We start from the raw sequence: 12,503 nt of genomic DNA, 5'->3' as shown, positions 1-12,503 counted from the left end.
CATGGATGAACGCTTCTTCCTCTCTGTCACGGGTGCCATGGTTGGACTTAGTTTGACGATGTAATCCAGAGACAGGTGTTTTATATCTCCTTAGCTATCATACTCTACTTCCAATGGGCATTCCACTGATTTCAAAACTCAGTCCTCCAGAAAGTGAAAAGTGGAGAGTGGAGAGCATTGGCAACATTATCACAGTTCTTTGTGATACCTTTCAAAAAAGCCATGTTAGAAAGGATTACCTCCACATACTGAGCAGCTCATGTTATAGACAGAAGCATGTTGCATGGCAGACCAATCTGAACTCATCTCTCGGCATGTCTAGCCCATCCATGACCTTTTTCCGTGGCTAAACCAACTAGGCTCGTAATATAACAATTGTATTCATATTTATAGATGCCATACACGTTTTTTATTAAGGTATATGAAAGTTCACGTGTTCCAGAAGGTATTTCTGCCTCTCCTGTGAGGTAGGGATTCGCGACACGTGACTTGTTTCAGGAATCTAGGCGTATGACAGTGTCAACGACATAGTGAAGTTTGAAATTGAATTGTCATTTGATTCTCTTCTTCCTGCTCCTCTTTCCCATTTATCCCATTTTCTCTCATTCCCTCTCCTTCCATGTCTCCCTCTCTCCAGCATACCAGTATAAGCTGGCGGTTGAGCGATATGAGTGGAATAAGCTGCAAAGCGTGAAGTCCATCGTCCCCATGATACACCTCTCCTGGAACATGGCCAGGAACATCAAAGTGTCCGACAGCAAGCTCTTCCAGATGATCAAGTGAGTCACACATGCGCACACACACGTCATTCGTTCTCTCTCTCGCTCACAGACTCTCTCACCACACACACAGCTCACCCCTGTACGCGTCTGTCTGTCTCTGCTAGGTACTGTCTGCTGCGGACATTGAAGCAGTGTCAGATGCTGCGGGAGCTGCTGCAGGCGGCAGGCAAGGAGCTGGTGTGGCATGGCAGGACCAGGGACGAGCCCGCACATTATTGCAGCATCTGCGAGGTACACACTCTAGGGATGTGACAGAGACAATTTTTCTTCAATTTAAAACTGCAACAATAAAAAAAAAAGTGTTTTTCCATTAGAACGTTTAATTAAAATTCCACGTCAATTCGTATTGTGTGATATGACCTCTCTGGGGCAGGCAATGAAGTTCTACCGCAGTCATACAGAAGGCGCCATCTGGAATCTGCTTCAGGCAGCTGTAATGTTGTCCCGAAAGCAACCTTTAATTCATATTGACTCTAGTGTTCTTTCCATTTGTTATTTTGATTTAACCTTTTATTTAACCAGGCAAGTCAATTAAGAACACATTTTTATTCATAGCAACTATCTGGCAAGGAGCAAAAAGCCTCTTGTATGAGCATTAGCGACTCACAAAAAAAAGAAACCTAGCCAAGTAATCACATTTCTTCTCCCTACATTCTATTTTCTCTCCGTTACGTGTCTCACTCAATTTCTATCCGACCGCGCCATCTAAACACGTGTGCTGCGCACCCAGACTCCCATTGTTGCATTAGGTAGGCCTATTTGTAAAATGTTTTCCCTTTGGGATGATGATCGGGAGCTGTTAGTGGTAGTTTTGTGATAACTGCACTGTGATTTAAACATTTTTTGGGATAAAAAAATTATTTGGTTAGTCATTTAACATTTCAACCTTTAAACGTTCACATACACACATGTGAACACGCGCACACCTACCTCCTTTCACAATCTCACCTCTCCCTCCATCTGCAGGTGGAGGTGTTTGACCTGCTGTTTGTAACCAGTGAGAGCAACAGCAGGAAGACATACGTGGTGCACTGTCAGGACTGTGCCCGTAGGGGGAGCTCTAACCTGGACAACTTTGTGGTGCTGGAGCAGTACAAGATGGACGACCTCACACAGGTCTACGACCAGTTCACACTCGTAAGTCAGCAAGGACACTAGTGATTTTATGATGACCAATAGGCTAATGACCACGTCACATAAATAGTTTACACCAGTGTTTCCATTAGCTGGTAATTGCCGACTCTTGGCTCATTAAAATATATAGAAGCAGACAAACGCATTGTTTCTCTACTCTGCTTCTACTCTACCTGTCTTGAGATCTCACTAGCAAATTTGCAACATTATATCAATTCTGGGTCTGGCCCACAAAGTTTCCCTTGCCATTGAGTCTGTGACAGGCATGTAGAGGGGAAGTGTTCGGGTATTAGGACATTTTTCTACATTAATCTCCCTAAAAGTCCACCAAGGAGGAGTATTTAATGTTGCTTCTCTCTTCCTCTAATCTAATACCTGGTCGAGTGGTGTGCTTAGAAATGCTGAAACAGTGCAAATCAAGCTAGCTAACTAGCTACTGTACCAAGGATGGAGGCATAAACAAGTGGAAAAATAAATGGACATAAACACCATATTGACAAGCCAGAGGGACAGAGGAAGAGGAATGATAGCCTAAGTGAATGTTGGCTCCTTGCACAATTACTGCAGTCACTGCCATATGGTATCATTGAAGAGAAGACTCACTCTTAAAATGTGATAGTATTGAAAGTAGTAAGTCTACACACTCGTGAGTCAGAATTCACATTAATTCAAGTAAGAGTATATGATCATGCACACTTTGTAAAAGTGTACTAGTTCACTAGTAAGGCTTTAGGAGTTTAACTGTTTACATAGCCAAAATGAATCTCGTCCCTCTCTCTCCCTCCACAGGCCGCTCCTCTGCCTTCCTCCTCTTGACGGTAACATTCTGTTGTTCTGAGGACAATAAGAATCCTCCCTGGACTCCCGAAACCTACCAGAATACCCTTTTCTGATATTCAGGAAGTAAGCCAGCAGTCCTCCACTGCTCTCTGTAGCTATCCCACAAGGCAGCTGTGTGAAAAGCTGTGTGTCTATGCAACCTGCCCAGAGCAGAGGTGTCCTCCCCCTAGAGGACTGGAGGGGGAGGGCATTGCTCCTGCCAGCTACTGCCACCAGACTGTTCCAATGCTGCCTGGCTCAGCTGTAACTTCTCTAGAAAAACACACAAAAATGGACAAAAAATAGTGACTGGCGACTTTTTGTATATATTATGTTATAACTGGCAACAACGTCACACAGACTACTGACTTGCAGAATTGTTCCTTTTTTAATTCTGTTTGTGGGCTGATATACACCTTCTCTAAGTTTGTTTCCCTTGAGATGAGTCCTAGCATAGCTGGTCTTTTGTATGTTAGATAGATACTACTTTGGGCAAGAAAATAATAAGAAAACAACATTTTGTAATGTGAAGAGTTAGAGCGATTTATTATTATTTTTTACAGCTTTTATTGTTATTTTGGAACCATAATAATGTTTTGGTTCTGTAGGTAAAGAAAGGAATAAAATGAGAGATAAAAACAGCCAAGTCACCAAGAGAAATGAGTTGCACATAGACTTTTAAGGAATAAACTTTAATTTGTGATTTTCATTTTATTTCTAATCTTGTTGTAAATTTCCCTTATTTATAAAATGCATATTTATTGCTTGAAAATCTTTGTTGGAATGCTGTAATTTTTTTCTTCAGAGTTCCTGCCATTAAATTTGAAGGAGTCATGTCATTTTATACACGGCCCCTCCTGTTTTCTAAATGAATAAAATTGCTTTAGCAAAGCATTGTGCAGAGACCCTCCTTGACATGCTTTTATTGTTTAAAAGATGTTTTATGCGTCATTTAACAGAAGGTCTTTATTTACATGTGAAACTTCTCATGTTTCTTCTTTACATGTTCATCTCTCCTATGATGCACAGAGCTGCTGTGACCGGTTCACCACCTGAAAGTAGCTGAGGTCTAAAGCAGGTAAGCAGCCGGCAAGCACTACACTACAGCCAAGCACTACAAGCTGCTAAGTACTACAGACTTCACATACACTGCCCGTGCAGAACCACCACCCCCTTTGTGTGCGTAGTCAATTCAGCTCAGTGCATAGTCATTCCAGCACACAACACTCCACAGAGTCCCTTTGTCAGTCTAATATCAAAGCTCTGCAGTCCCACCAACTGTCTGGATCACAGTTCATATGTGCACTCTGGGAACCTTTGGACTTAACATTGTCTATGGCTGTAGCAGGGTAGTATGGGTATTGTAGTCCTGTCAGCTCTCAGTAGTCTTGGTTGTATCTGCACTCTGGGTACCTGTAGGTGTAGCGTGGGTTGCAGGGCCTCATGGGTTTTAGCAGGTCCATCAGAGATCCTACTGCTGCCATGATCCTCCAGTCAGGCTGGCTAGGGTCTGCACACACACCCAGCAACAGGGGCACGTCTCTTGCCAACCTCCCCGCCTCTGCCTCACCCTCCATGGGTAGCCTGGTTGGCTGGGCCCCCCTCTCTGTGAGCAGCAGTCTGGGCAGGAGTGCTGTGCAGAGCAGAGTGAGGCTCTGGGTAGGGCGGACAGAGCTGCAGGGAGGAGAGCGATGGCAGGGGGATGCACCCTGACCCAGGCAGGAGAAGATGTCCCCGCCAGAGCCTGTTTGGGAGGGAGGGTCTGGGGGGAGCCCTGGAAGAGAGAGGGTAAGTGTGACCGTATCCAAATGCTTTGACCCTTACTAAAAACACTGGATAAGTGTAGGTGATATCAAATGTTATTAGTCACATGCGGATGTAGACTAAAGCCTTGTTCACACTGCAGGCCTTAATGCTCAAATAAGTTTTGTTTTTCAAACCTGTCGGTTCAGACTGCAAGATGAAGAACAAATTATATCAGATATGCCAAAAATTGGATTTGAGTCTCTTCAAACTGCCAATATGAACATGGCTTAACAGTGAAATGTTAACCTATGGGACCTTTTCCAACAACGCAGAGTTAAAGAAGGTGCAAAATCAAATGTTTTAGATGAGGAGAGTGTCGGAGTGCGGCTGAATATTAGGAAAGTGTTCCTAATGTTTGGTATACTCCGTGTATACGTTTTAATACATAAACTGTATAATTTCTCTGCATCCATTTCCTAGTTTGTAATATCAACAAACAAGGTTTGCCACTGAGTCCTCTTACTGCTGAGATGACAGTCGTTATAGGAATACATTTCCCTAGTCTGTGTGTGGGCCTATTGCCCACGTTATTCCAATCCAGTCTTTTATATGATGCCACAGCAAGGATCCTGACCAACACAAAGATAACTGACATCATTAAATGTCCCCACTGATCTTCTGTATATCTGATACAGTGGAATATATTGTCTGTGTTTCATAAAGAAAGGAACTCCACTACTCTCATTATCAGGGAGCTTTTTTGTCTGTTGTAGGTAATTACAATTCTGTTACAGCACACAGCATCTCAATAGAAGAGCTAAAAGAGACACCATTGCACGCAAAAGAAACCTGGGTTGTGTTCAATAGGGAGAATTTTTTTTGAAACGGAGGTTCTACCTAAACTTGTCCGATAAGAGCACTGTTGTTTGTGACCCCAATATAATGATTTGCAGAACAGGGAAAAAAAGGAAGTGTGTTAATTGACCGTTTCTAAAAAGAGGAACAGGGTAAAAAATATCCTTCCTGTATCAGCTACATCTGGCTGGTAATGATTAAAAGACTGAACCTTGATAGTACAGTGATGTTTCTGGAAAACTCCCTCTGCTTGTGTGTTGGCTAATCGGGCTATCTGCATTGTGTCCCGCCAACCCCTTTACGCTACTGTTACTCTCAGTTCATCATATATGCAGTCACTTTAACAATATCTACATGTACATACTACCTCAATCAGCCTGACTAACCAGTGTCTGTATGTAGCCTCGCTACTTTTATAGCCTCGCTACTGTTTTTCACTGTTTATTTCTTTAGTTACCTATTGTTCACCTAATACCTTTTTGCACTATTGGTTAGAGCCTGTAAGTAAGCATTTCACTGTAAGGTCGACACCTGTTGTATTCGGCACACGTGACAAATAAACTTTGATTTGATTTGTTTCTATGCAGTGGATCAGACAGACATGCTTGTGTAAGCCACACAATAACCTCATAACGATAGATACTTTTAAGGAATATTCAAATGAATATTTATTCTGATCACATCTCTGACTATTTCGGACTCTCCCAGCTATGAACATATACTGTATTTTCACTGTTATGGATGAGGTGAGCCCAGCCCCATGTAAAAGAGCTTTGAGTTCTTGGGAAAGTGAAACCCCTTGTCGTCGTCATCAACACAATCCTCATCATCCACATCCATATTTGCGGGGTCCCCCTATCCTCTGATAACGACAGAGCCAGTACCCATTTGTTCCACTCACCCTGCTCCAGGTCAATGACCCCTATGCTGCTGGCATCTGTGATGAACACTCGCTGGTCATCCAGCAGGCCGAACATATCCTCCTCTAGCCTGGTGTAGTAGAGCAGGAAACCCAGACTGTTGTGGCCCAGGCCCTGGGTGATCTGGAGTAGCTGGTAGGCCACGTCCACCCTCTGGATGAACTCCCACCCTCTGGATGAACCATAAAGGCCCCACAGAGGCCTGGAGCTTGCCCACACCATCAGCCTGCCACACGAGCCCTGGTAGCGGGGGAATGGCCAGCCCTCGGTGCCTGGGAACATCTGGTGATGAGGAGGGGAACATGGTGAGCAAACCGAGGGCTGGGTTGTTTGTTTTGGTTACACCTACAGGGGGAACTGTTCCTTCTGTTCTCAGACACAGTCATCTGAGGTCTTTGCTGCTTTTATTGTGTATCAGAATCTCCATGGTCTGTGTATTTATAGGATACCAATAGCTATAACCTTTCTATTGTCAGTATTGTTCAAGTAAAGCTATATACAATAACTGGTGAACCAACAACCTTGATTACATCAGTCATCTAAATCCATCCAAAGCCATTACAGAACGATGTCCACAAGTTTCCTGGTTTTGCACTTAGAATGCTAGAGTGAACTTATGCCTGCACTCAAGGGCTGGTTTCCTGGAAACAGATTATTCCTAGTTCTTGCAAAAAATAAACACTTTCAATGGAGAATCTACATTTTAACATGCTTTTTAGTCCTAGGATTTATCTGTGTCAGGGAAACTGGCTGTGAGTATCTATATATGTCTCTGGACCACCTGCAGTATGAGAGGCTGTTGATTGACAGCTAGCGTGTAGAGCAGCCGTAGTTTGTCTCTCTCTGAGAAGTGCTTCATCTGAATACTGCCCACGTCCACCACCTCAGCATAGCGGCGCACAACGCGGTCCAGCAGTCTCTGGGAGGGACAGCGCAGCAGGGGAGGTGCCAAACCCTGGATGGGGTACAGCCAAGGTTTCAGGAGGGTGCCACGTTACAGAATATTGAAGTTTACTCACCTGTTTGCACATCTGTACCCATCCACACCTCTACCTGTTAACATCTATTCACACCCCTACCAGTCCCTAAGTAATTTACAGTATACACTACATGGCCAAAAGTATGTGGACATTTGCTCGTCGAACATCTCATTCCAAAATAATGGGCATTAATATGGAGTTGGTCCCCCCCCTTTGCTGCTATAACAGCCTCAACTCTTCTTGGAAGGCTTTCCACTAAATGTTGGAACATTGCTGCGGGGAAGTGCTTCCATTCAGCCACAAGAGCATTAGAGAGGTTGGGCACTGATGTTGGGCAGGCTCGCAGTCGGCATTCCAATTCATCCCAAAGTTGTTCAATGGGGTTGAGGACAGGGCTCTGTGCAGGCCAGTCAAGTTCTTCCACACTGAACTCGACAAACCATTTCTGTATGGGCCTTTGTGCATGGGAGCATTGTCATGCTAATACAGGAAAGGGCCTTCTCCAAACTGCTGCCATAAATTTGGAAGCACAGAATCGTCTAGAATGTCATTGTATGCTGTGCGTTAATATTTCCTTTCACTGGAACTAAGGGGCCTAGCCCGAACCATGAAAAACAGCCCCAGACCATTATTCCTCCTCCACCAAACTTTACAGTCGGCACTAGACATTGGGTCAGGTAGCGTTCTCCTGGCATCGGCCAAACCCGGATTCATCCGTCACACTGCCAGATTGTGAGGTGTGATTCATCACTCCAGAGACCGCGTTTCCAATGAGTCCAATGGCTTTACACCACTCCAGCCAACGCTTGATATTACGCATGAGGATCTTAGGCTTGTATGTGGCTGCTTGGCCATTGAAACCCATTTCATGCTCCCGACTAAAAGTTATTGTGCTGATGTTGAGGCAGCTTGGAACTCAAGGACAGCACGGTCCCGTTCTGTGAGCTTGTGTGGCCTACCGCTTCGCGGCTGAGCCATTGTTGCTCGTAGATGATCCACATCACAATAACAGCACTTAGTTGAAATTTGACAAACGGACTTGTTGGACAGGTGGCATCCTATGATGGTTCCACGTTGAAAGTCACGGAGCTCTTCAGAAAGCCATTCTACTGCCAATGTTTGTCTATGGAGATAGCATGGCAGTGTGCTTGATTTTATAGACCTGTCACCAACTGCTGTGGCTGAAATAGCCAAATCCACTAATTTGAAGGGGTGTCCACATACTTTTGTATATATAGTGTACATATCTCTATATATATTGCTCTACCTATGCGTACCTTCACAATATGGGGCAGCAAAAGATGTGATTGATTCAAGCTCTGGAATCTGGGTGTGACCCTGAGGACGGCCTCGATGCTGCAGGGACCCTGCCGTCCCACCGAGCGACAGATTGAACGGTCGGAGGACGAGTGCAGACGGGGGGAGGAGAGGAACGACAAGACCACAGGACGCCAGCTTAATGAATCATCTGTAAGGTTCCCTGGGAAACTCTGCTTCTCAGCCAATGGGAGTGTGGTATCCGGGGACATCCACCAATCAAACCTGAGGCGGGGAGATGAGGGGGTGATTCAAGCTGCGGTGGGGAAGCTACTCAAGACAATTGAGATGCACCCAAAGTATACTTTGAAATACTGTATGTTAGAGGAAAAGCAGTGTGTAGAATGTAACCAAACCTTGAGTTGGACACTTGGAACAGTTGCCGATATGGTGACTTGTCATAAGAATAAGGTAAAAATCATAATCAGAAAACAAATGTATTACCCTGATATTTTCTATGTTCGTCTTGTTAGTCTATGTTAGTCTTGGATCACAGTTGAGGCTCAGTGAATCTTTCCTGGCCATTGCACGGCATCCGTTGGAAACAATGGAAGTTGAACCATTTTCTCTGGCAGATGGCAGAAGTTTGACAGGTGACTTGGGACATTGCGTGCCGTGTGTTTTGGGTGTATCAACATTAACTACTGTATGTGGAAAATGTTTTGTCATAATATTCCTTACGACGTTACACTCAGGGACTCTTGCCGCACATTACTGTTACATTGAAGTGTGTTAGGAATATACAGTACTACGTGCACAGGAAATATGTTTGTGTGTGATTTCCCCCAGAATCATGACCACCGGTGTTGATTGACAACCATTCAGCTGGGACAGCAGGTCACAGACTAATACAGATGTCTATGTCATAACACCGTCAATTCACTAAGACTGTGACATTCATACATGCAATCCCTTGTGTTCTGAGCTCAGTGTAAAGGGACTTACAAGTATTTAATAGTTGAGAGGCAAGAGCAAAATCAGCACTATTGTACCCAGCTATTGATTCTTAGTAAGACAGACAGACATACCTACCTTATCTGGTCCTTCAAGAGCTTCTTGCAGATGGACGTCCCCACGCAGGCATTGCACTTGTCCAGCCCCAGGAAGGCTCTCTGCAGGCTGAGGGCTTTCTGCTGGGGAGCAGGGGGAGTACCAGCAGCCTCCACTACTATTGGAGCCCAACACACACATAGCAGCCAACTCAACACACACACTGTCAACCTCACAAAACCCACGGCCCTCGGATCACATCGCTTTAGGGGCATGATGGGATGAATGGAGAGAAGGACCACGCACTGCATGCACACCCTCATACACGTATCACAAATACGTTCACACATGCATAGACATACTGACACACACTCACACTGATACGTTCTCAGACAGAAACTTAATACAAACAACTCAGTTTTGGCCTCGTCAGTCTTTTCTTTCTCTCTCCTTGCTCTCGCTCTATGTCCCTCTCTTTTTCTCTCTTTCTCTCCGACCCACCCTGAATAGCAGCACCTCAACAGGAAACACATGGAGGATGCAGATAGCCCTGTTGCCGTGGATGCGCTTCCTCCAACCTTGGCCACAACCCTGAGCTAGCCTGTAACACGTGACCCCTAACCCCACCCATACCACTCTTACCTCCATAATGTTGGCAGTCCAAACCTGACACCCGGAGGCCTTGTAGCCTCACTCACCTAAGTGGGTGAGATGCCCTGAGTGTTAACAATGACCAAGATAGTACAAACAGATCTGGGACCAGCCTAGAAATCCAGTGGTCCGGAGGCTTCTACTGCATAGCGCTCACAGAGGTGAACCATTACAATTCCTTATTATGCATGGCCGACAGTCCTATCTGTTTTACACAATCTATTTCTATCTGAAAATTCTATAGTGTTGCAGCCCAGGTTCACTTAGGTCCACGTTGTTGTATTGCTGTACTTGTAGATATTGAATATTAAAATGAACCTTTAGTTAAGTATGAACATCCTGGGCTTAGTTGTAGCCTGCAGAACCAATGCATAACCAGAAGGTGTCACTCTAGCTAAGCTTGAGAGAGGTCGCCCAATGGTGAGTCTGATGTGGTGAAACCCACCCACAGACACACCCACACACACACCCACCACCCATTCAAGAAAGCACAGATCCTCAGTTCAAAGCTGTTATTAAATGCTGAAGGTGTATTCCAAGTGTGTTACTCACAAAGTGACTCAGCTGATGTGCGTTCCATTCCACTTTGTTTTAAATCTTATATCCCGTGAGTCACACACACTTCAGCACATAACACACATGTCAATGTTTTGGGAGAGGAAATGGGATGTACAGGGGGGTAGCATTATATTTCTGAGCTCAAGTACAGATGTAAGATCTTCATTTGATCAGTCCCTTGTTGCTGACATTTTTGTTGTGCAGCAGAAAATGCAATCTTGTAGTGTATTCAAGGATTTAAAAAACTTGTAATTTCCAGGTATGATTTGCCGATACAAAAAAATGGATCAACCCCTACAAAAAATGCCCATTAATTATAATCCACATTTCCTGTTGGTGCAGGATTATTTTCCTGCTGTAGTGAACTGGCTCAAATTAAGATCCTAAATCTCTATTTACACCAGCCCAGATGGAACCACAGTAATTAGTGGAAGTGATGGTTTGGTGAAAAATGTGACGGACAAGGTTTGTTGGGTTAGAAGCACGCTCATTGGATTGATGGAGAGAGAGCAAGAATTGGTGTCATGTAGGATATTCTGTTTCTCAACCAGAATAAGCTAATAAGTGTATATTATGTATATTATAAAGTACTTCATATAACGCTTCAGGCAATGCAGAGGCTGTATCTTTGGTTGATGATCAGCAGTCTTTATCACTTCTGCTATGTACCATCAGGACCACCACAGTGCACACAGATTTTTTTTTTTAAATGTATTTAACTAGGCAAGTCAGTTAAGAACAAATTCTTATAAACAATGACAGCTTACCCTGGCCGATTGTGTACCGCCCTATGGGACTCCCAATCACAGCTGGTTGTGATACAGCCTGGAATCAAAACAGGGTGTCTGTAGTGACACCTCCAGCACTGAGATGCAGTGCCTTAGACCGCTGCGCCACTCGGGAGTTTGGACACACCTACTCATTCAAGGGTTTTTCTTTATTTGTACTATTTTCTACATTGTAGAATAATAGTGAAGACATCAAAACTAGGAAATAACACATATTGAATCATGTAGTAACAACAAAAGTGTTAAACAAATCAAAATAGATTTTAGATTATTCAAAGTAGCCACCCTTTGCCTTGATGACAGCTTTGCGCACTCTTGGCATTCTCTCAACCAGCTTCATGAGGTAGTCACCTGGAATGCAATTCAATTAACAGGTTTGCCTTCTTAAAAGTTAATTTGTGGATTTTCCTTCCTTCTTTATGTTTTCGACCTAATCAGTTGTGCTATGACAAGGTGGGTATACAGAAGATAGCCCTACTAGGTAAAAGACCAAGTCCATATTAGGGCAAGAAAAGCTCCAATAAGCAAAGAAAAACGACAGTCGGTCATTACTTTAAGACATGAAGGTCAGTCAATCCGGAAAATGTCAAGAACTTTAAAAAGTTTCTTCATGTGCAGTCGCAAAAACCATCAAGCGCTATGATGAAACCGGCTCTCATGAGGACCGCCACAGGAAAGGAAGACCCAGAGTTACCTCTGCTGCAGAGGAAAAATTCATTAGAGTTAACTGCACCTCAGATTGCTGCCCAAATAAATGTTTCACAGAGTTCAACAGACACATCTCAACATCAACTGTTCAGAGGAGACTGCATGAGTCAGGCCCTCATGGTCAAATTGCTGCAAAGAAACCACTACTAAAGGACACTAATAAGAAGAAGAGACTTGCTTGGGCCAAGAAAAGGGAACAATGGAAGTTAGACCAGTGGAAATCTGTCCTTTGGTCTGATGAGTCCAAATTTGAGA

General features: G+C 44.1%; 2 protein-coding genes across 7 annotated transcripts in view; one reads left to right on the top strand and one right to left on the bottom strand.

Moving 5' to 3' along the window:
- Window positions 1-3,641, top strand: part of kdm6a (lysine (K)-specific demethylase 6A) — a 94,370-nt gene extending 90,729 nt beyond the window's left edge. For all 6 annotated transcript variants that reach the window (XM_024389150.2, XM_024389149.2, XM_024389148.2 and 3 more), the window contains 4 exons: window positions 638-779; window positions 887-1,013; window positions 1,749-1,919; window positions 2,706-3,641. In XM_024389150.2, coding sequence (XP_024244918.1) covers window positions 638-779; window positions 887-1,013; window positions 1,749-1,919; window positions 2,706-2,732 — 467 coding nt within the window. In that variant the 3' untranslated portion in view covers window positions 2,733-3,641. The remainder of the gene's footprint in view (window positions 1-637; window positions 780-886; window positions 1,014-1,748; window positions 1,920-2,705) is intronic.
- dipk2b (divergent protein kinase domain 2B) lies at window positions 3,407-10,145 on the bottom strand. The gene is made up of 5 exons (XM_024389154.2): window positions 9,586-10,145; window positions 8,514-8,778; window positions 7,038-7,211; window positions 6,238-6,538; window positions 3,407-4,509 (listed from the first exon to the last, which is right to left on the bottom strand). The coding sequence occupies exons 1-5, from the start codon at window positions 10,074-10,076 to the stop codon at window positions 4,115-4,117; spliced, it is 1,626 nt and encodes a 541-aa protein (XP_024244922.1). The 5' UTR covers window positions 10,077-10,145; the 3' UTR covers window positions 3,407-4,114.
- Between the last annotated feature and the right edge of the window lie 2,358 nt (window positions 10,146-12,503).

This window comes from Oncorhynchus tshawytscha, linkage group LG26, assembly GCF_018296145.1.
Source record: "Oncorhynchus tshawytscha isolate Ot180627B linkage group LG26, Otsh_v2.0, whole genome shotgun sequence".
Taxonomy (NCBI): domain Eukaryota; kingdom Metazoa; phylum Chordata; class Actinopteri; order Salmoniformes; family Salmonidae; genus Oncorhynchus; species Oncorhynchus tshawytscha.
The sequence above is the reverse complement of the archived record's forward strand: the minus strand, read 5'-3'. Positions and strand labels throughout refer to the sequence as shown.

Coding starts and splice junctions, on each gene's coding strand:
- dipk2b (XM_024389154.2), bottom strand. CDS start 10,076: ATGTGTTTCCTGTTGAGGTGCTGCTATTCAGGGTGGGTCGGAGAGAAA. Junction 7,212..8,513: donor TGCTGCCCCATATTGTGAAG/GTACGCATAGGT, acceptor TACCCCATCCAG/GGTTTGGCACCTCCCCTGCT. Junction 4,510..6,237: donor GGTCATTGACCTGGAGCAGG/GTGAGTGGAACA, acceptor TCTCTCTTCCAG/GGCTCCCCCCAGACCCTCCC.